At 42.5% G+C, this 24,076-nt stretch overlaps 1 protein-coding gene across 2 annotated transcripts in view; it reads left to right on the forward strand.

Annotated features, from left to right (window-relative positions):
- CKAP2L (cytoskeleton associated protein 2 like) overlaps nucleotides 1-18,879 on the forward strand; it is a 33,573-nt gene extending 14,694 nt beyond the window's left edge. Inside the window, exons 5-9 of one of the 2 annotated variants that reach the window (XM_074198342.1) lie at nucleotides 997-1,204; nucleotides 6,759-6,914; nucleotides 8,634-8,697; nucleotides 10,649-10,922; nucleotides 16,959-18,879. In XM_074198342.1, coding sequence (XP_074054443.1) covers nucleotides 997-1,204; nucleotides 6,759-6,914; nucleotides 8,634-8,697; nucleotides 10,649-10,922; nucleotides 16,959-16,962 — 706 coding nt within the window. In that variant the 3' untranslated portion in view covers nucleotides 16,963-18,879. Of the gene's footprint in view, nucleotides 1-996; nucleotides 1,205-6,758; nucleotides 6,915-8,633; nucleotides 8,698-10,648; nucleotides 10,923-12,229; nucleotides 12,662-16,958 lie in introns of those variants that run through there. The other variant, XM_074198331.1, reaches the window with a different exon arrangement.
- Nucleotides 18,880-24,076: the final 5,197 nt, after the last annotated feature.

The raw sequence follows: 24,076 nt of genomic DNA on the forward strand, positions 1-24,076 counted from the left end.
CAAGGGAAAGGGTTGATGACAGCAATGATACAATCAGACCTGTGTGTAAGGAAGATGAGTCTGGCACTAATTTGAAGCGTGGGTTAGAGGCAGCCAGTCAGGTGGCATCATGGAAAGAGATCAAGATTTGGGATCAGGGAGACTGAGTTCAAATTCAGCTTCATCTGTGTGATTCTGGACAAGTAGCTTAACCTCTGCCCGTTTGTTGTCTGTAAAATGGAGATGAGAATAGCAGCTCCTTCCCAGAGTGGTTGTAAGAATCAAATAAGATATTTGTAAAGTGTTTTTGCAAACCTGGAGAAATATGATGACTCTTATCCTTATTATTGGAGGAAGCTGAGACTGGAGGTAGAAGGCCTGTTAAGTCACCATGATAATGGCTAGTATTGAGGGCCAGGTCAGGAAGACTAGGAAAGTGAGAAATTTTTGATTTTTTGGAGGCTCAATGGAAGTGGGAGTGAAAGAGGGAAGAGTTAAAGCCAACCCAGTCTTTACAAATACAAGGTGACTTGGGCAGGCTTGGGCCCAGGAGGAGAGAGGGGAAGAAGACTGGTCAGGAGAGGCAAATTAGGAGTCTCTGAGTGATGGGTAAGGGCAGAGGGCAAGGTTCTCTGGGGCAGGAAAAGGAGGCTGGTTACCTAAGAGCTTGGCCCATTCTAGAGCCTCAGGTCAAGTTTGGCCTTGAGGCAGAGTGGAGGAGCTTCAGGGAAAGGGGAGAATGTGAAAAATTTACATCTTAACCTGACATATTTGTGGCAATGAGCATATGACCCTGCCTACCAGGAATCATTGGGATCATTGGACTGAAATGCAGTTACCAAATACTATGACCAGAGAATTCCTGCATTTTCCCACAAAGATTTAGATCTGTGGGGAGTGGGGGGTGGCAGGGAAGGCTACCGGTTTTGCATCAACCTCAGTCTCCCCCTTCTCCCTTTCTCCTTTCCATTTCCAAGAGAGCCCTCCTTTAGTCTTCTGTTTTAAATCCCACAACAGGAAAAAACTTGAAGAATGGCTGGCCTCCAAAGGGAAGACCTATAAACGACCCCCTATGAAATTGCTGACACAAAATAAAAAAGTGCAGAAATTCAATCTTTCCTTCTGGGAAAGCATGAAAGAAGAGGAGGAAAAAAGGAAAACAGAGCTGGACCTATCTAATAAAATTAACAGCACCCTCGAAGAGTGCTTGAAGCTTGTGGATGAGGTGAGTGGAAGCCACCTGTCTGGCCTGGTGGAGGTCAGCATGTGTCTCAGAGATGAAGTGGAAAAGGTGGGGAGGAAAGGCGGGGGGGTCACCATTTCTAACCTGCAAATGTCAGTTGCTCTAAGAGAAACCAGAAGAACCTGGTTTGTAGTCAGTGTTTGGGCAGAGCAGCCTGGCAAGGCTAGAGCTAGGCCACACTGCCTAGCCAGAGTCCTTCCTCCATTCACATGTGATGACTATTAGTGGGACCTAACCCAAATCTCTGTAGAGTCTGTATTGGGTCTCTACCTTTTCCTGGTGATGAGAGTTTTACCCTTTCACCTCCTGTGACTACAGCCAAGATGTTGGGCATTGGGTTTGGGGTGGGGGAATTGTTCATATAATGAGCAAGAGAGCTCCGGTAGAGAAAAGAGTAGAAAAGGGCCTGAAATGGCATTAACTCACTTGAGAACAGGGGGGCTGCCTCAGAAGAACTTGGTTTAGGATGAGATGAGGAAAAGGCCTTTGTGGCTGTGGCTTGAGCTGCAGGGAGAGGATTGGGGGTGACCAGAGCTTCCCATGGAGGGGCAGCATGGGGGCAAAGTCAGAAAGGACCTTGCTTTTTGTGAGGCTGAGATGCAGGTTGGAGGAGGGACCCGATGCAGGTTAATCTGGCCTCAGTATCGAGCATGCTCCCTGAGCTGCTCTGCCAGAGAATCAGTAGACCTCATACTGAACGTGATCAGAACAGGCATAGATGTGTCCTCAAAGGCCCTCCAGCCTAGTTCCCAGGTGATCAAGGATCCCATCCCTGGCGCCAGAGTGGGGCAACCTCAGCAGGTGTGCCGAGGATGGGCCCCTGGCCTGGATGATGTCCCTTCTGCCACAGTCCTCATCCTTAGAGCCGTTCTCAATGGGCCTCTCTTGGCCCCTTTCCAACAGCAAAATCAGGCTAAATCTCTCTCTCTCTCTCTCTCTCTCTCTCAGTGCCTCTCTGTCCTTTGAGTCCTGTCTGAACTAAACCCTTCTCAGGGCTAGCTGCCTGCCTCTGGAGGCTTGCGCTGAAATTGGAATGAAGTCACTTGCCCAGGGTCAGATAGAATGTGTAGAATGTCTAAGGTCGGATTTGAACTTCAAGTCCTCCTGACTCTGGGCCCAAATACTACCTAGCTGCAACAGAATAATTGACTCTTTCTATCCAGACCTCCTAGTTAGATTTAATTGCTTTTCTATCTGCCTGGTCTGTTCTTAGCCCCCAAACTCTTTTTCAGGTCTAAACTGAGCCCAGGCTCCCCATGCTACCTCCTGGCCATCTTTTTATCTCACTCAGGGAGCCCCCCCACCCCGAATCTCTAGCACCAAGAATAGTCATTGAGTCAATACTGTTATTTCTTGCAATGGTATGTCAACCAGCCTTCCTGAGAGAAGACCCCCTTTCCCCCACTGTGTTCCTCCCCCACCCTCACTGGCACCCCTATGACCAAACATCTCTGTAACTATTAGCACATAAACTCCCAAGGGCTGGGCAAGGCCACTTTGTTCTGTTTACCTGTATCCCCAAGTCATTCAAATGAAGTGCCTTCTGCTTAGGCTTCCCTCATTGGGGACTTTGACAATTGATTTGTGGAACCCATAGATAAGACAACACATATTTCTATTAGATTTCAGGCTATTAGAGTCAGCTCAGTTTTCTTGCCTATTGTAATATTTCTAAGTCCTAGGTCTATCATCCAGCATGTTCACTGTCCCTAAGTACATCTGTAAATTTGATAGGTCTTCTAACAATGCCTTTCTCTACGTTTATTAATGAAACCATGAATAACACAGGGTCAAGACCAGATGCTTGAGCCACCTCCTTCCAAACTGATGTCAAATCCCACCAATTCTGAACCCACCCATGATGATAAGCACCATTCCACTAACTTCCTCTAAAGGAAGAATCCACACAGAATTGAGCCACAAGCTTGTATGTTCCTGGGCAGGTGGCTGAACCCTTCTATACCTCAGTTTCCTCATTTATAACATGAGGCATTTGGATTCAGTGTCTCTGCCAACTGTACATCTACAATCCTATGATTCTGTGACTATGGGCCCACAGTATATCCTTTGGGTACTGACCATGGCTGATGGTCCACACCATGATGAGACCAGCAGCAAATTTAGGAGTGGATAGAGCACCAGCTATGGAGTCGGGAGGACCTGAGTTCAAATTCAGCCTCAGACACTTCATAATTGCCTAGATGTATGACCTTGGGCAAGTCACTTAACCCCATTGCCTTGCCCAAAAAAAGCAAATTAAAAAAATTAACTTAATCCTCCTTTTGTCAGACTAAATTTCAGCCACCTTGCTAGGCAAGGGCTGTCTAGAAAACATCTCTCTCTTTCTAAATTATTTCCCTTGTCTTTCATCTCATGGACTATCACTATGGAAGTGGTGACCCATCTTGTATCCATCCCTCTCACCTTTCCTCCAGCATTGCTACAGGCCCTTGCTACTGCTCACCTGAAAGGTGTGCTCCCCCCTCTAAGTGGGATCTCTTCTGACCCCCTGCTTTAACTGAGGCAGAGAGCTGCAGTGACTTGTCCAGGGTCACCCAAGCGGGATCCTTGGGCTCGGTCCAGAATTTCACTTCTCCCCACTTTGCCCATCCTTTAAGTCCAACTTGAGAACCCCCCTTTCCTGTTTCTACCCTGGTCTTGTTTTGTGTGATGAAGTAGTCTTGACAAGAATCCAAGATCTGGGGAAAGCAATCTTCACCAGGTTCAGAGAAAGAGGTCCCAAGGAGAAAGAGAAAGCTCTGAAGACTCAAAGGAAGTAATTCTAAGGAAGAGCTCAAAGTGGAGAGGGGGAGGGTTCCAAAAGACTGGCATGGATGCTCAGACAGCCACGTGACCAGCTGAGTTGGTTTTTAAAGGGGTGTGCTAAAGATGGCACCAGGGTAGGTAGTAGTGACTATGGGAGCATGGCCCCACTCTGAACAGGGTGGAGATGCTGGTGAGAAAAGCAAGGTCTCCACTCCAACCAACTCAGCTTAGAGGAAGGGAGCGTTAGAGCAGAGAGGGAGCTAGTGCTCCCTTGATGATGATGATGATGATGACGACAACCAGAGAGAGTCACTTGAGCTTTGCTTCTGGTTGTTCCACCAAAGGAAAGGCTCTTTGGAATATTAAAGACAGAACTCAAATAGCTAATGCACAGTTAACAATATCCAAGATGAATAAGGAGACAGAGAGCCAGCTGACAGCCTTCCTGGCCTCCCAAGGGGACAGGTCATCAGAAGGAAGAGGGGGGGCAGAATGCAACACATCATCAGACTTCATCAATATGTGCTTCCTTAGTTGTGCTCAGCTGACTTTATATTCTCTGTTTTTTTATCTTCTTTACAAAAAAGTGGGTTGCTGACTAGGAAGGGATGTATTCAGAAATTAAGATAATATAAAGACAAAGGGTATCAAAAAATTTTAAAGCATCAACAAAAATAAGGTTGGTTGGGATTATTTTGGTGAGTTTTTTAAACCATTATAAGAAGATGACAGTATGAAAGCAGGAATTCCCAGAAACTCTTCCCCAAAAACCTCCAAATACAGTAAAATTATGACTCTGTCCAATTTCTAGAGGGGCAAAAACCTATAGAAAGACCAAGCGAAACAACTCCCCAGCCCAAGACAAGTAGGTAGAGCTGCAGGAAGGGTCTAGTCAACCCGGACTGGGGTTGGAAAAAGCAGCCAGGTGGCACAACCAGCTCCAGCCTTCCAGGAACAGTTCCTGCACCTGGGCCCCGAGGGCACCAGAGCTCATGGCAGTGGGAGTGGCTTCCAGACCTCCCAACCCAGAGTTCACCAAAGACAACTGGGAAAGCAATGCCAGACTGAGCACAGAGCCAGCCCCGGAAAGAGGGGAGCCACCGGCAGCCGAAGCTCAACCCACATGCAGGAAGGGGGCAGGGGGGAGACTGCTGAGGTCTTTCCTCTGTCCCTGGGGCAGGACACCCTGGTCACAGTCCTGGGGCCCCCGTTGCCTAGAAGCAGGGACCCTCCTCACAGCCCCAGGGCAGAAGGAAGGGCTTGTGGTCGTCCACAGATCCAAGCACAGGTCAACTGCTTGTAATCCTCCATGGGAAAATAATACTGATAACTCATGAACATTCTCATCTATTAGACTAGTCAGAAGGAGCATATCTAGATAAGGCTCAGGAGAGAGCTGAATATGAAGATAGATTATAAAGATGGAGAAAGGGACAGGAGAGGTAGAAGGGGTAAGATATTTCAAGAAAAAGCTTTTGCCATGGAGTAGAAGTGGGGAAGGTGAGGGGAAATGAGTGAGCCTTCATTCTCATCAGAAGTGGTTCAGAGAGGAAGCAACATAGACACTCAATAGAGTATAGAAATCTATCTTAACCTAGAGAAAAACGAGAGGAAAGGGTTGGGAGAAAGGGGGAAGGGGAGGATGGGAGTAGGTGAAAGAGGTAGGGAGAGAGTAGTTAGGCACATATCTTTTGCAGGGCAGTGGAGTGGGTGGCTTGTCCAGGGTAGCAGAACTGTCCATTGTTGGACCAGATTTGGGCTCAGGTCCTCCTGGCCCCAGGGCCAGTGCTTCTCTGTGTCACAACACACTTTTGAGGAGAGGAACAAAGTGAAAGGCAAGAGAGAATAGAATGAATGGATGGAGTTATCAATAGTTCTCGAAAGCAACTGTGGGTAGAAATATTGTGGCAACTTCTCTGATGGATTTATGATAAAGAATGCATTCCATCCCAGTGACAGAACCAATATTATCTGAACACAGACTGAAGAAGTGTTTTTTTCTTTTTCTCACTTTATTTTTTGCAGAATTTCCCTCTCTTTGTGGGAGGAGGGAGAATTGTTTACTTTGTCAATAAGACTATTTTTAGTAGTGTGTAAATAAATGTTTTTAAAAAATAAAATAAAAATGTAAAAAAAAAAAACCATTACCCATAAGGAGAGAGCTAACAGACAGCTAGAAAAGGAAGAATAGGTAGTCTTTAGAGGAGAGGAAAGAATGGAGTCTAAACTATAGGTCAATGAACTGACTTCAATTCTTGCCAACATTCTGGAATATCATATTAAAGAATAGTTCATGGGGGAAATTAGATGAAGTGGATAGAGCACCAGTCCTGGAGTCAGGAGAACCCAAGTTCAAATCCAACCTCAGACACTTAATACTTAACTAGCTTTGACACTTTGGGCAAGTCATTTAATGCCATTGTCACCAACAACAAAAAAAAATTAATGGGGTCAGCTAGGTGGCACTGGCCCCGAAGCCTGGAGAACTTGAGATCAAATCCAGCCTCAGACATTTCCTAGCTGGGTAATTGCCTTGCCAAAAAACAATAATAATAATGGACAAGTAGAAAAGGGAGCAACGATTACCAAGAACTAGGAAGTCTTCATCAGAACCTTGCCATGTCCGTGTGGGGAGAGGTGGGGAGCAAGGAGTCCATCCAGAAATGAGAGCAATATGACTTTGCCTGTCATTCGCAAGTAGTTGCAGTTGCTTGTGTGATCCCATCACTACTAGAGTTGGCATTGTTTTAAATTTGTGTGTCCCCCCCAGGGTGCAAAGTCTGATGAGATCCTGTCAATCCTCTCCGATTTTCCGGAGGCTGAAAAGTTTGCTGCATTCTGGATCTGCAAAGCCAAGCTCTTGGCAAATAAAGACAGTTCGGAGGTAATAGAGCTCTACGAAGCTGCTGTTCGCTGTGGGGCTCAGGTGAGTGCTCTCCCTCTGGACCCTCATCAGGTCCCCTATATTGTACATTTTAAGTGACTTGTCATATCTCACAATCTGGCGTAATGTTTATTAAACATGTTTATATCACAGTTCAGCATTTGTGTGGAGTCAGACTATGACTTCACAATTTTGCTGAAAAGGTATTTTTGGTTTGTTTTTTAAACATTAAATATATATGTATATTTAAATTTCATATAAATAATTATCATGATGTTATGACAAATATTAAATATTATAAATATTTTAAAAATATTTAAATAAAATTTTGAAATATTGTGTTTAAATATTATTAATATATTTTAAAATAATTAAATATGACAAATAATTTTAAGTATTAAATATGTGTGTTATTTTAATATTGTAAATAAATATTTAAATTGCAAGTATTATGTATTTAAATATTGACTATTTTAAATATTTAAATATAAAATTATACATTATAATCTTGAATTAAATAAAATTTAAATATTACATATATATAAAAAATATTATTAAATAATAAAAATGAGCAAAATGGAATCTATCTCACAGTCTCATGGGTTGGAAGGAGGGACCTTGGAGGACATTTATTCCAACCCTTTTATTTTATAGAGAAGTAAACTAAAGCAAACCGAGACTAAGTGACTTGCTCAGGTTCATACAATTTGTCCTACAGATGGGATTTGAACTCAGATCTTTCTGACTGTAAAACCTGTGTTCTTTCTATTGTACCATATGGAAAAACCTCTTCAAAGAACATGTTCCATAAAAGACAGACTAATACATGAAGCCATAATGACTTCCTCAGCCAAAAATCCTTGCCCCTCTTCATTATGGATAGTCTTTGAAATTCCATTACCTGAAGATTAAACACTCCAACTCTGGCTAGGCTGCCCTTTGCTCAACAAATTCCCCAAATCCTTCCCCTTTGGTCAGCTGTCCAGAGCTGGTATACAGGACTGGCCTAGGAGGACTTGAGGGAACTTAGAAACACATCAACCACCATGACTAAAGGAACAGTTAAGAGCTGCAGCATGAAATGACTCCATTAGGAGAAACCATTGAAATTTTGAGAATCTTGAAAAGCAATTTTTATGCAGAGATAGAAAAGGTTGTTTGCCTTTAATGACCATTCACAAGATGGTTGATGCATCTTCCTTTGGGACAGTAGGCTAAATCTGCAGACTGAGACCCTGCATCCCAAGTCCCAGTTATACAGTTTCCCACAAAAATCATGTTACACTCCTGTCCAAGGAATTGGCATCCAATAAGGACAGAGGTTAGGTGACAGGTCAAGTCACCCCTCGGGGCCTGTTGCCCTGTGATGGGAATGAGGGGATGAAGGGTTGGCTCTGAAGTCAGAAGAGCCAGCTTCAGATTCTACTTCTGAAGCCACCTCCCTGTGAGAACTCCACTTCTAATGCCCAGAAAGGGTAGTGTGTCCTCTGGAGAGAACATCACTCCAGAGTCTTGGGTATACCTGGTGGTTCCTATTTATTCCTTCATTATTCCCGTGCAAGAAGGGAAGTGGGATTTTTTTGTTGTTCTGGATATAGTAATAGACATGTGAAAATACATGTGTGAGAACACATCATCTCTATGTGTATGTTTGTTTATTTGCTGCAGAGATCATTTGATTCCCAGGACTGTCTCTCTAGTCCATTCAATTCCTGTCTGATATTGTTTGTGTGTGCCCGTGTGTGTGTTCCTTCCCCACAGCCAATACAAGAGTTGCGGGAAGTCGTCCTCAACATTCTCAAAACTGCCAAGAGGACAATAGAAGGTAATGCTGTGTGAGATGTTTCTGTCCCCTTTCCCTGTGAGATATCAGTGAGGCCTCATGACCATGGAGCAGGAGGGTCTGAGTTCAAGACCCATCTGAGAAACACGGTGTCTGTGGGGAACCCTGGGCAAGTCAGTGGCATCTCAGAGTGACAGACAGCTCCCTGAGCCTCCAGTCTATAGAAGAGGCATTGAGGGAGCCCCTGAATCGGAGCTCCTGTCTCTGCCTCTGCTATGTCCAGTCGACCCCTCCAGACAGGGCTGCTGCACCACCCCACACCCAGGAGCCCCAGTCTGCCTCTCTCCAGGTGCCCTTTGCCCCTACCCTCTGGTGCAATTTAGTAGCCATGGTCTAGTTTTTTCTGCCCAGACCCTGATGCTTCCTCCTCAGAGGTGTTTCTAACAACCTTGATTATTTCATTACATTTGCCAAAGAGCCTCACTAATATTGCCACTAATATTCCCAGTTCTTGGGAGCTGCCTTGTCTCTCAGCATCTCCCCTTCAGCCCCCCAGATCATAGGCGCCCTGCCTTTACTCAGCTGGCCTTTATCAGTGGTGATGATGATTCCACTCTCCCTGTGCTCTTATCCAGGGCAGAAACATTGACTCCATTTGCATCAGTGTCAGATATCGCTTCAGTCCGAGGAACACCCCAGGGGCAGGGGACTCTTGGGAACTCAACCATGCCAATGTCTATCAGCATCCCCTCCAATATGGAGGGTTCTGTGGCCTTGCCCAGAGTTAGTCATCAGCTGGCAAGGGTGGGACCGGACCCAGGTCTTTTGGTCTTTGAAACCGATGCTCTCTCCTGCCCTCTCCTGCCTTCAACTGGTCTTCTGGTCCAAGGGTCACATTTCATAGAGTACAATGAAAAAAGAAAGTTGTACTCTTCTGGCTCCTCGTTCAGCGTGTTTGCTTTGGAAACAGATGTCCGGTTTATCTGCCTCCCGACTGTAAATTCTTGACTCCTTCACAAGAAGTGAATTTTCCCAGCTGTCCAAGGAAAGGATCTATTAGATGGGGCAGAGGCAAAGTCTCTGTGAATAGAGACCCTGTGAGAGTGAGAGCAGGGTCCCAGCTCAGACAGGGTTGAGCAGGAAGCATACTAAATATCTCCTTTTTGGAACAAAAGAAGGAAGATGATCTCTAAACTCTCCTCCCTTTCTTCTTCTCTCCTCCACTCCCTTCTTCATTGGCTCATTTTCTCTTCCTTTCCCTTCCCAGGCTCACTAAACCACTTAGTGATTCCTATCATTCTCCTTTCTCTTTTCTCAGCACTATCCATTCTGTGAAAATGATAATAGCAAAATTTGTATTTTTGTATCAGGGACCTTGAGTTCAAAGTCTCTACCTATGTTCTGTGTTTTGGACACTGATCAGGTGGGTCAAGGGAGCAGATCAGTGAACACTGAGGAGAACTAGTTGAGGCACAGGTTGAGTGGCCAGGGAGCTGTCCAGCAAGGAGCTGTTGGGGGGCCAGGAAGGCCAGTCAGAGGATGAAGTGGATGAAGTGGGCCAGGCTGGCCGGGGAAACTGAATTCTTTTAGGGTCTCCAGTTAACCTGTTTGTGTGTCCTCATCCCTTTTGGCAGTTTGCCAAAAGGTGAAGACCACGGATCCCTACTCACAATAATGTTTTTAAATGCATAAAACAGAAAATGCTGGATTACAAAGGAAGTTAATTATATTGAATTATTTTTCATGGACCTCAGGTTAAGAACCTCCATTTAGAAGTTAGGAGAAAACTAAGCTTTCTTGAAGGACCAGTTTAGCAAAGCAATGGACTCCCATTATGGATTTAGACAACAATTTAATTCAACCATTATGAATTTCCTATTTTGGTATCTAATGCACATAGAACTGCATTTGTTCACTGCCTTTTGATTTTGGGGGTTTTTTGTGCTTAAACTATTCTTGAACTCTGTCTTTCTTCTTGGTCTTGCACACCTAGGAATTACCACTGAAACTAATACATCTGTGGAAGAGGTGGCAAAGGAAGAGATGGCAGAGGAGGAAACGGAAGAAGAGGAGACAGAAAAAGAGGAGGAGACGGCAAGGGAGCAGACGGCAAGGGAGGAGATGGCAAGGGAGGAGATGGCCAAAGAAGCCTATTTTCTCCTTCCCAGAGAGACAGTACAATTTGGAGCCACTCCTCAAATAGCCAGGAAGGGTGAAGACCTTTGTTTATTGCCATGTATCAAGCTGCAGATCACCCCCATGTCAAGGTAAGGACAACCCTACTTCAGTGTGCCCCTGTCCCCCCCTCCTTTTTCCCAGATGTCACAATTGTGGCAGAGGTGAGGATTTCTCTGATCCTGTCCTTACTGCTAGAGAAGGTCAGATTATGAGGGTCATGGAAACTGCGCGGTTTGTAGAATCAGCTCCTGGTTCACTTGGGGGTGACCATTATTTGTAATAGTTATTATTGTTATAGAATTATAATGTGATTCTTAGAAGCCATTGTTACAGATGATGTTTAGGCTATTAGGCCAGCCCTCAAAAGCCTCTTTAATCCATCATGCTTCTGAGACAAAATTCTATATTCACATAGATCAGAACTTAAACACTTTGTATAAGGTTTCTTTGAGAAAATATGTTTATAGTGACAGGGAAAACCAGAAATACCCTCCCCCTACAAAGTCCTACTAGCTCCAAGTCAATGAGGGTAGGGTCTGAGGTGGGACACCCCAGGGCTCCAGGATTTAAAGGAAAAGGTGAGAAGTGGGTGTATAGAGAACCAGGCAGGAGCTTGGACAGTATGAGAAGGAAAGTAAGGTAAAGCCAAGGATCAGGAAGGGAAGTGAAGACCGGCTTCCCTCCTTTCTCCTTCATCTGTTGCCTTTCAGCCTGGCCTTGCATCAAGGGAATGATAGTTAAACCTCCAAGTAGAAGAGGGGTCTCAGTTGTCCCACTGACATTTCATCCCCTGCTTCCAGCTGCCCCTGAGATAAAGTGAGGATGGAGCTAGGGAATCAGGCCCTAGATAGAGGTTGGGCACAGGAGAAGAAAAAGGAGAATGTATGGGGGCAGCTCAATTGGGAGGGTGGGAGGCATAGTCTAGAAGCTCAGTATTAGTTTGAGACCAAGTGTACGACAGTCATTGACCTTTAAGAGAGTTTAAGGTGGTATCCAGACTAATTTAGGGGGAAAGGTTTCCAAAACGTGAGTGCAGGATAGCTCCTTTCTCATTGAAGTTGTTCTTTCCTTACCTATGGCCTTTGAAAAGAGAAATCCAACTTAAAAAACATGTCCCATCCTCACTATCTGGGACAAGCAGCTGGTCCTTCTCCATCCCAAGTGTAGTTTGTCCATTGTACAACCCAGAAGCCCCTGTTGTCAGAACATTCTCAGAACCCACCTAAGAATATCTGAGCAGGCCCATCCACATCCACTTACAGGGCACCCTGGGAGGTGGGGGGAGCTTCAGAGGGCCCATGAGCAGATGAAGGGGTTTCACTACCCTCTTCATCTCCACTCCTGCCATTGCAGCAGACCTGAGCACAAGGGACTCCCTGTCTTCCCTCCCCTACAGAATACCTGGAATACCTGAGAACCAAGTGAATATTGTCACTCCTGTGCGGCGCTCTTTGAGGATTGAGCATGTGAGGCCAACCCACCCCAATACACTTCAGGAGCACGGCACAGTGGTGGCCTCCCTTGACCAGCTGCCAAGGGTGACGGAGCACAATTGCTTCATCTACTGTAGAAACGAGGCTCTGCCCGAGGAGAGTGAGCTTCAGATCTTTGGGACACCCAACACCTGGCTCTCCTGGAAAGGGTCTTGATGCTTCTAAAAACCCTGTGGGGAGTGCCCGCTCCCAGCTTGGGGGCGGGAACAGCATCCTGGCCAAGGAAGCACAGGTTCTGGGGTCCTGGGTTCACTGGGTATTGTTACCTGTGCACGTTCCATGCCCCAAGCTTCGACTTGTTAATGATTTATGAGGCAGTATTGGAAAAGAGATGACCTTGGAGTCAGTATTTATTTTATCTTTGTTGTTGACGATGATGATGATGTTGGCGCTTTAAGCTTGACCTGCACTTCAATTGTGTCATTTGGCTCTCACAACAGCTTCAGGAGGGAAAGAGCACTCAAATGATTATACCCATTTTACAGATGAGAAAACAGGCTTGCATCCAGGGATTTCCCTAAAGTGATATAGTCAGGGGCAGCACCCAGGATTCCAGCGCTGATCCTTGGGCTCCATTGTGCCTTCTGACATTTCATGATTTCAGTGTTTTCCATGATCCCTGTCTGCTGGCCAAGGCCAAAGTATATATATATTCTCTTGACCATGCTACATGGCCATGGCACTATTTCCTTCTGTCTAGCTAGCATCTACTATGGGCCAAGCACCAGCCAAACACTAGAGATATAAAGTCATAAACAAAATAGACCTTGCCTCAAGGTCTTTAAACTCCACCACCACCACCTGAAGGAATCAGAATTCCAAATAATACAAAGGGCAGGAGAACAGCAACATTTGCCCAAGAGGTGACAAAAAGACAACATTAAGAAAACATGTGACCCTGAGGAAAAAAAGACCCTGAGAATGAGAAGAATGGGTATAAATGGCTCCATTAGACACCTGGGATATCAGAAGAAAAAGAGAGCCACTTCTGGACCATGGGGGTGCCATTTATGGAGGAACTATGCCCTGAGTTAAGGCCCTTGATAGAGGCTCCCTCACCTCATGGGGGTGAGGCAGAAATGAGTCTCACAGGGGTCTGAAAATTATAAAACTGTTAGCATGGTGTAGACCTTAGTAATCTTGTCCTTTAGTGTAAAAGGTATAGAAGTTGGAGCTGAGATGAAAGCTCTGGACCCCCCAGAATCTTTAAAAAACACATCTCGATTTCCTTGTGAATAGGACTGATCATCACTTTATGATCTTCCATTTCTGTCAACTATAAATCATCTAGGTGAACTCCTTCATTGTATTAACAAAGATATATTAGAATAACTTAAGATCCTCAATTTTGAGTTAGACTAGACCTTGGAGACTTTCTAACCCACTTCCCATTTTATGGATGAAGAAACTGAGGCAACAGTATGGCCGAGGTCACACAGAAAATATCTAATGCACTTCCAAAGGCACTTTCTTAGCATGTATCACAATCCTAGAATTAGGAGGGACTTGAGAGGTTGTCTAGTCCGATCCCATATTGAATCAAAGACAAGGGGCTCATTAGCATTTCCTTGGAATTAACCCAAGGAGGAGGATGGTGTGTTTAAAAGTCTATAAAATCTCTATTCAGATATTCACTAGCCACTTCCTATGTGGTAGGCACTTCAGATATTTGAAGATAATTGTTCCTCCTCTCCTCCAACTTGAGAATCCCCAGTTCCTTTGACCAATCCTCATATGGCATGTTCTCCCTTCCACCCATCAGCCTTATTGAACTCCTATTCATGTTGATCTATGCTTTATCTAAAATGAGAAATCCAGATTTTAACACAGTAACAGTAAATGTCATTAAAAACAGATGGTAAATAACATACAGCCAGGGGAGAGAAAGGGGGTATTCAGAGGGCATTCAGATGGGGCTAGACCCATCCTGAGGGCACTGGATTTTTTAAGTGATATCTGTTAAACTGTGGCCCTCTTGAGCTTGGATACCATTGAAATGCCCAGATGCTGCCTAGTCCCCGATTGTTGGTGATCTTTTCATTGGGTGACAAGTTTTTAAAAAAGTGTAGCACTTTGTTTATTCTGACTAAACCTCAATCACTTGTTCTAACTTCTTTGGGATCTTTGGGGTTCTGGCATCCTACACATCGCCTATTCCATCTTTCTTTGTGGTATCTGAATATTTGAAAAGCTTCACTTCTCTGCCTTTATCCAAATCTCAGATAAATAAACTAACAGCCCAGCACTAACATAATGGAGCATGTCACTGTGAATCCATTCCTGACTGGCCTTTTGACCTGATTGTTCCAGCAGACTAGATCTGTCCAACTGGAATCTCCTTGAGTTCACAGTTCTTGGTCTTGTCCACATGATTACATAAGAAGCCTTGTCTCGAGGACTTACTGCATGTGAACTAGCATTGTCTTTATCTCTTCCTGAGGAGATTGGCTGCCTCCGGCTTTGAAGTATCTCTCCCATTTTCCAGAAACTTTCAAAAGCTATCAAATCAACTTTCAACCACATCTGCTGATTTTTGCCAATACGCAGGCTTTCATTTTGGCCCAGTTATACTTGAACTACTTAGAATTAGATATACCATCTCACTTGAGTTTTGTCTGCCCCTTCCATGACCATGCTTCTTGGAAGTTCAACCAGAACCGAATATGAGTCCATTAGTTGGTGCCATCTCATTGACCCTCCCATCAGCTCTGTCCCTTCTTTGATCCCACTTTTTGCCCATTTGTCTATATTGGCAGCTCTCTGCTGCCCTCTGCTTGTGTCTTCAGAATTTCATTCTTGGGAACCTTTAAATCTCTCTTGCTCTCTTAGGTCATCCAGCCTCTTGGGGAGCTCACCGTTTCCTTCTTATCTCTGCATTCTCACATCTAAGGTGGTAGGCGTAGCTTCATTTTGGTAAGGGAAGCTGAAGCATAAAGTGGTCTGTCCACAATCATATGGTAGTGAATCTAGAGATGAAATTCCAGATAATCTGAATCCTCCTGCCACTGGACCTTGTGTTTCTCTTTTCAAGGTTGGCAGAAATTATCAAGAGGCTTAAAAAATAGGGCTAATGTAGTTTTTTAATCTCCAATATTCAACCACTCCCATCTCCTGAAAAGGTCATATCCTCTGACAAAGCAAAGCAAAGCCCGGACTCAAGGTCAGCAGTGCTGGGCCCAAAGTCTGGCTTTGCTTTTATCAATGAAATTCAGTTGCCAATCATTTGGGGACTTGGCTTCATTCAGTCCTCTGGGCTCTGGTGTCTAAGGAAACCTTTCATAGGTTTATTAGGGAGGAAAGATTATCTCCCAAATCTTATATCCCAATGACTGACTGAGGGAGTTGTGAGGTTCCAGCAAATGGTGATAGAACTAATTGCAAGCTTTTTCCTGGATAGGAAGTCATAAATACTGGCACAAGCCAAACATTGTATAAATCAGATATATATATATATACATATATAGATATATATATAAAAACAAACACACACCACACATACACATGCACCTATATCTATGTATAGATACTTTTGCTCCCTTACTATATCCCTGCACCTTGTACAAAGGCCTCCCTATGTCAGGAGGCCGATTCGATAGATTTCTTTGTATGAGTAAAAAGCCCCAGGTGGGCTTGGGCCCCCATCCAGGATAGCCACAGAGGGTTGGCCAAAGTGCTCACAGGCTGATTGGGATAAACTGGGATGAAGAGAAGACTTCAATGAAGACTTCCCTCGGGGACCAAAGCAATCCAGGTGCTGCTGCTGTCCACAAATAGGGGCCTGTAATGGGCATGTGATGATGTGCCACATAACGGGCTTAATGCAGCCATGGAGAGCATGCCATATGAGCATCACTGAATAAGGGTAAAAGCAAGAAAATGGGGGGAGGGAGTGTGGGGTGACATGGGGACAATGGTAATCCCCTGGTAGACAACCTTGTCTTTGTGCTCACCCTGGTGAGCTGCCAGATCAGCCAGGGGTATTCTGTCCCTGACCCTAACCCCCTCCCCCAGTGCCAAACTATGGGAGTAAACAGGGTATGGTAATGAGTATATAGAGGCTATTACTGGATCCTTTGGGGCAAGCATTTATAGCAATCTCTTTACTGACATATCTTCCTCTGGAATAAAGTGTAAATATAAAGGGAAAATGTGGCAAATGGATTTGCTGAACTATGCTTATAAAAGAGATCTCTATTGAGGGTAGGGGAAAAAAATCACTGGAAAAAATTTTTAAAGAGCAATAAAATATTTCCCAAAAATGTAGTTGGCAAATTTACTCTTTTTTTTTTTTTTAGTTTTTGCAAGGCAATGGGGTTAAGTGGCTTGCCCAAGACCACACAGCTAGGTAATTATTAAGTGTCTGAGGCCGGATTTGAACTCAGGTACTCCTGACTCCAGGGCGGGTGCACCACCTAGCCGCCCCGCAAATTTACTCTTTATTGCTAAAATGAAGTAGTATTAGAAGAAGGGAAAAAATTGTTAAAACCCTCAAAACATTTGAAACAACCCTATTCTCATTCAAAAATATCTCTTAACCAATTTTACCAGTCTTAATGGAAGTGTAATCTTATATCAGAGTTTGAACTGGGAGGACCCCTAAAGGCTTTCTAGACCAACCCACTCATTTTGCAGATGAGAAAACTGAAGGTCAGATGGAGCAACTTGCCCATGACACCAAGATGGAAATATCGTAGGTGAGATAGACACAAGAATCTATAATTTTTAAATATTTTATTTTTCCAATTACATTCATCCACTTGTGTATTTATTTCTACTATTTATTTCTACCACCTTTCCTTCCCACCCTCTACCCTTCAGCGGCAAACTGGTAAAAGTACATTTGGCACAAGAATCTTAAAACAACTCAGTTATTTCCAAATCTTCATTCCTGAAAACTAGTACCTCTAGAACTTTCTTATTCACTAGATCAAAACCCATGTTCAGGATCCTGGGATATTTCATTACAATCTTGCTTAGCCCCAAATTCTTTTTTTGATTGTTTTTTAGTTTTTGCAAGGCAATGGGGTTAAGTGACTTGCCCAAGGCCACACAGCTAGGTAATTATTAAGTGCCTGAGGTTGGATTTGAACTCAGGTCCTCCTGACTCCAGGACTGGTGATCTATCCACTGCGCCACCTAGCTGCCCCTTAGCCTGTAATTCTTCCAGAGCATCAGAGTTCTTGGTGACCTCAATTCATTGCACTTTTCAGATTATTGAGGAGGAAGAGTCAGGTTCTAGGAATGTTAACAGCTGTTTTCCTTTTGGAGTTTGAGGAAACTGAGGTAAGGTGAGATTATTTCCATTTTATAGATGAGAAAATGAGATCACAGATTGTGAAGCCAGAAAATGCCAAAGTCAGGTGTCTTCCAACTCCTATGCTCTTGCAGGTGACTTACATTGACACCTTATTGTAATGAAATACAGTATTGACAATGCAGTCAAGATCAGCAAGCATTTCCCTATGAACTGGGTCCCTATGCTAGGGCTCAGGGAGACAGGTACAAATGGTGACAATGTATGGAGTATCTTTACCCAACACATTCCTGACCCCCACACCTGGAATTTCCACCATCTCTATTTCCAGGCTTTCTTTAGATCCCAAATGAAACCCCATCTTCCTTTTCCAATCGCCTATAACAAAAGTGTCTTCTATTAAATAGATCCAATCTATCCTGTACTGTATCTTGTTTGTACATATAGTCAGTCTTCAACTTTTATAGGGGAATATTCCTAGAAAATGGAGCAAAAAAATGAAGGTTTTTATATTGTACCCATGGGAAATGGAGATTGGGTCCCCAAGATCCCCCAAAACTTTTTTCTAGGAAACTACTGAAAATACACTTTTCTACAAATAATTCTTTATAACATATTCATGCTGATAATATGCATTTTTCCTAAAACAATAACCATGAAATAGCCCATAAAATGTAGTACACAAATATGCACAACATTTTTTTTCTTGCAGGTCTTTAGGACTAACCTTTTGTGGTAACATCTCAAAAAAAATACTTTTCATAACCCATAAAATTTATAGTAGCATAATACTTTACTCCTTTGTGTAAATATAAAAATCCGTTAAAACTCAACCACTGCTGCAGACATTCTGGCAGAGTTAACATCTTAATAAGTCACATCACTGACTTTGCACACTTGAGCTTAGAGACAAAAGAATTTATACTAAACTTTGGAGACATAATTTGCAGACAAAACAAGTAAACAAGTCCAAAGAAGCACCTAGGGGAAAAAAAGAGCCCCCCTCTTTTTTTCCTTTACTGTGCACAGCCACAATGCATGGTCATTGCCAACATGAGAATGAAAATGAGGTAACTAATTAAAAGCTAATGATAAAAGACCTGAAAGTTAAACATGAGGATGTTGAAGATTGACTGTTAGCATGTTGTCTCCCCATTAGACTGAGTTCCTTGCGAGCAAGGTTTGGGTTTTGATTTGGAGAGCATCAATGTCTCAAATTGTGTAAGCCTGTTCTTCAGTGGTAAAGATGGATTATTTGTCTGCATTGAGTGGAGATGTAGTGCCAGAGCTGGTGAAAATGGAGGGGCTGAGGAGGAGAGAGGAGAGAGAGAGAGAGAGAGAGAGAGAGAGAGAGAGAGAGAGAGAGAGAGAGAGAGATCTGGAATAGTTCTAGTGTCTAGTTCTTCAGGTTGCTGGAGAAAGACACTCTGGGAAGAAGCCTTGCTTTCTTCATCAAGAAAACTTTCAGAAGTTTATCTTGAAAATAAAATTACTTCACCTAAATTAATGATATTTAAGGGAACAGATTAACATAATTGTAGTTGAGTAGAATGGCCAAGATTTTGACCTGCTTCCCCTCCTGGCAGGAATCAGATTCCCTTGTGGAAGTGACAGGGAGGAGAGGCTAGAAATAGGTTTGCCTCCCTGCAAGCCACATCAAGACTGCCATGATGGATGGGTGGATGGATGGATGGATGGATGGATGGATGGATGGACAGATGATGGTTGGATGGATGGATGGATGGATGGATAGAATGGGATGGATGGATGGATGGATGGACGGACAGATGATGGGTAGATGGATAGACAAATGGATGGATGGGTGGATGAATGGATGAATATATATATATATATATATATATATACATATATATGTACTTACACAGATAACTATAGGTACATGCATATGTATGTGTGTGTATATAAATGTATGTATAGAATTACTTCACCTAAATAAATGATATTTAAGGGAACAGATTAACATAATTGTAGCTGATTAGAGTGGCCAAGATTTTGGCCTGCTGCTTCCCCTCCTGGCAGGAATTATAAAGTATATTACCATGGTATACTAAAACTAATTCATACTGGCTCCTGAGAACTGATTGTTACATCTTCTGGAATTTTGCAAGCCAGTTGTTAAAACATAGCCAGTGTAGTAGTTCAGTCAGCTCCTAGCAGGTAATGTATTTGTTTCATTAAAAGAACTGGTATCAGCCACAGCAGAGAATCTTTTCAAACCATTGTTTACCTTTAAATAGTGACTTTAATAATATTTAATAACTTAATTGTAGTTTGTTCTAATGGTGCTTAATACAGTTCAAGGAAGACAGTCTAGCTAGAAAATTTTCCCAAAATAATCATTTGCTACTGTTTATATCACCACTCACGATCACTTAATTCTGTGTCTGAAGTTGACAGGTCAATCATTTGGAAAGACTTCTGGATAAAATTTATCACTGTTCTAATAAAAATCAAACTAAGCTAGAAATAAGCTAAAGAACTAACTTGAAATTGAAATTAATAAAATTGGCCCAGGATGGGGGCAGGTAGTTTATGAGCTGCTGTATCCTGTATTGTATTCATTTTTCTCCTTATTCTAGCTTAGTTACAATTTCTTGTAAGACCTTGTTTTAATGATTGACAATCTTGAATTTTTATGACTTCAAATGACATTGCAGTCAAGATCAGCTAATATTCAGAAAGCACACAAACACACTAGGAGCTTTGGAAAATTTCAAGATTGATGCTGGAAAGCATGAAACTCAAGTTGAAGGAAATAAACATTCATTTAGTGCCTACTGAATGCCAGACAGTCCTCACGACAATCCTGGAAGACATGCTATTATCATTTTACAGATAAGGAAGCTGAGGCTGTCAGAAGATAACTTGCCCAGGGTGTCTCAGGGAGAACCAACCAACAGTTTACCTGACTCCAGGCCCAATATTCCATCTATCCATTGTACCACCTAACTGTCTTTTTAGGGATAATAAACTTGTTGACTGACTCTAAAATGCTACAAGAAATGTGGCTTGGTGCACTGGGAGGAAGAAGTTTCCTCACCCTTTGACATTTGGTGATTCTCTCCAGAGGATGGAATTTTAGCTCCCATGTCATCCAAGGCCTACAGTCTGCCTTTTCATACTTACTGACTATATGACCCTGGACAAATTTTTTTTTTTAGGTTTTTGCAAGGCAAATGGGGTTAAGTGGCTTGCCCAAGGCCACACAGCTAGGTAATTATTAAGTGTCTGAGACCGGATTTGAACCCAGGTACTCCTGACTCCAAGATCGGTGCTTTATCCACTATGACACCTAGCCTCCCCCTGGACAAATTTCTTGATCTTTTTCAGCCTCTGTTTCCTCATCAGGAGAAGTGGAGATATCAGGTTCATAAAAACAGGCTTCCACTTTCCCCCAACCTTTATAAATGTTGTAAAAAACATACCTAAATCCTTTTGCAAATCTTGTTTTATCTTCCCCAAAAGAGATGGAAAGGTAGAGGAGAGACAAGGGTTCCTTTATTATCAATCTTTCAGTGGGATTGGACAGAGAAATCTGAGTAAAGGAAGAAATGACTTCATTTCACCAAAGGGGCTTAATGTGCAGATCAAAACCAGGCCAAAATCAATGGGGTGAACTAGCATTGTCAAAGTTTTTTTTTTTTTTGTCGGAATCTTTTTTGCCTGGAAGATCTAAAGAATTACTACCCCACATTCCTCTAGTCTAAATTATATATTTTTTTGTGAATTTCACTTAAAATTTGATAGATTCTAGAGGTTGCTCAGTGGACTCATGACCCCCAAGAGAAGATCAAGGTGATACAAGAATCCAGACTTCAATGGTTAACGGTGGTCCAGCCAGTACCAGAAAAGGAATTCCTCGTTCTATACTTTATCCAACCTCTCCTTAAAGGCTTCTAGCCAGGGGGAACCCACCATCTCCCAAAGCATCCCACTGCATTTTGGGACAGCTCTCTTAGGAGGCACTTTCTTACCTCAAGCCTAATTCTAGTTAGGCAGCTGGTGGCACAGTGGATCCAAGCCTACTTCAGATATTCCCTAGGTATGGACATGAACATGTCATCTGACCTGCCTCTATTTCAGGAAAATGAGAAAAATAGAACCTAAATGCCATATAAATATCACTAAGTCTTTGGAACTTCCATTACTCTCAATTCTGACCTTGAAGACCAAAAAAAGAAAATAAGTTAAAAACCCTTAAAATACCCTAGACATCTGCGTGCTCCTCTTCTTCATTTTGTCTCCAATATCCCCCAAATTGGCCTTACAAGGTATGAACCTATTGGTAGTCCTTTTATCATTGCAGTTACCATCTGACTCTCCTCTAGCAAGCCAATGCTGTTATTCACTTGTGCCCAGCCCTTCATGATCCCATTTGGAGTTTTCTTAGCAGAGACACTAGAATGGTTCTTCCTTTCATTCTCCAGCTCATTTGACAGTCTGAGGCCAAATTTGAACTTGGGAAGATGAGGGTTTTTTTTTTCACCTTATGCCTAGCACTCTTTTCACTTCACCACCTAGCTGACCTTGATGAATAATAGCTAACTTTAATAAGGTTTGCAAAGCACATTACCAAGATCATCTCATCTGAGCCTCATAGTGTCCCTGAAAGGTAGATGCTATTTTTTTACATTTGAAGAAACTGAGGCAGACGAAGGTTAAATGACTTGCCCTGTGTCACTAAGGATCTGAATCAGGATCTGAATTGATCTTTCTGTCTCTGGGTCCATCACACCCAGCAGCTATAAGTCACTGAAATAGGTCTCAGTTTCCTCATCTATAAAATAAAGGTGTTAGAAATTTTTAAAAGACCTATTTGTAGGGGCAGCTAGGTGGTGTAGTGGATAAAGCACCGGCCCTGGAGTCAGGAGGACCTGAGTTCAAATCCAGCCTCAGACACTTCATAATTACCTAGCTGTGTGGCCTTGGGCAAGCCACTTAACCCCATTGCCTTGCAAAAACCTTTAAAAAAAAGACCTATTTGTACAAAAACACAACAGCTCTTTTTGTGAAGGCAAAAAAAAAATGGAAATTGAAGGGATACTGTGCATTTGGAGAATGGCTGAACAAATTGTGGTAGATGATAGTGGGATGTTTTCAGAAAAACCTATTTGAAGTGAAATAAGCAGAACCAGGGCAACATCATACACAGTAAGAATATTGTACAATAATCAACTGTGAACGACTTAACCATTCATTACAATGATCCAAGAAAATTCTAAAGGACTTCTGAGAACTGACAGAATCTCAGTGCCTATTGAAGCATACTATTTTTTACTTGTATCTTTCTTGGGATTTTTACAACATGACTATTATGGAAATTTGTTTTATATTACTGCACATTTATAACTTTTATCAAATCATTTGCCTTCCCAAATGATGTTAGAGAGAGAGAAGGGAGAAAATTGTTTTTAAAAATGGTTTAAAATTGTCTTTCCATGTAATTGAGAGAAAAAAATATTAAAATTCAATAAAATTCAAAAATCAAAAATTTATTACCGGGTCTGTATCCCAAAGAGATAAGAAAGGGTAAAAAGCTCACATATACAAAAATATAGCAGCTCTTTTTATAATGGCAAGAATTGAAAATTGAGGGGATGTTCATCAGTTGGGGAATGACTGAAGAAATTGTAGTATTTGAATGTAATGACTGGACTTGAGAAAAGTCTAGGAAGATTTGCATGAACTGATGCCAAGTGAAGTGAGCTAAACCAGAATAATAGACATAGTTACATCTTTTAATGATCAACTGTGAGGGACTTGATCATCTTGGCAGCATAATAAGACAATTCTTAAGGTCTTGTGATAGAAAATACTATCCACATCCAGAGAAGGAATTACGAGGTCTGCATGCAGACCAAAGTATTCTATTTTCAGTTTTTAAATTTTATTTTATGTTTGTTCCCCTCATGGTTTTTTTCCCTTTTTGTTCTGATTCTTCTTTCACAACATGATTAATATGGAAATAGGTGTAACATAGTTAATACAATGTATGACCTATATTAGATTACTCTGTCTAGGGGAAGGGGGAGGAAAAGGAGAGTGAGAGAGAAAAATGGAGAACTGGAAACCTTAAAAAATATACCATTGTTGAAAACATGTATTTGGAAAGATAAATTTATTTTTCAAAAATGAATAAATCAAAGGTTAGACTAGATTCCTTCCAGTTGAACTGTTTAAAAATAATGTTAATCAAAAGAGTTTCCACCCAGGAAAACCATTGGTTCAGATTTTTCCTTTAAATTCTCCCCAAAGAAAACTTTGTCAGATAGTTTCGGATTTTGAAAAGCAGTTATGTGAATAGGTAGCATTCTCCCCATCTTATACATGAGAAAACTGAGCCTGAGAGAGATCAGGTGCCTGACTAGGGACATGCTGCTATTGAGTATCAAAGGTAGGATCTGAACCTAGATCTTCAGGACTTGCTATTCCAACTCTGCCCACTACACTACCTTGCTTCTTGCCTAATAATTTC

Source organism: Macrotis lagotis, chromosome 1 (assembly GCF_037893015.1).
Source record: "Macrotis lagotis isolate mMagLag1 chromosome 1, bilby.v1.9.chrom.fasta, whole genome shotgun sequence".
Taxonomy (NCBI): Eukaryota; Metazoa; Chordata; class Mammalia; order Peramelemorphia; family Peramelidae; genus Macrotis; species Macrotis lagotis.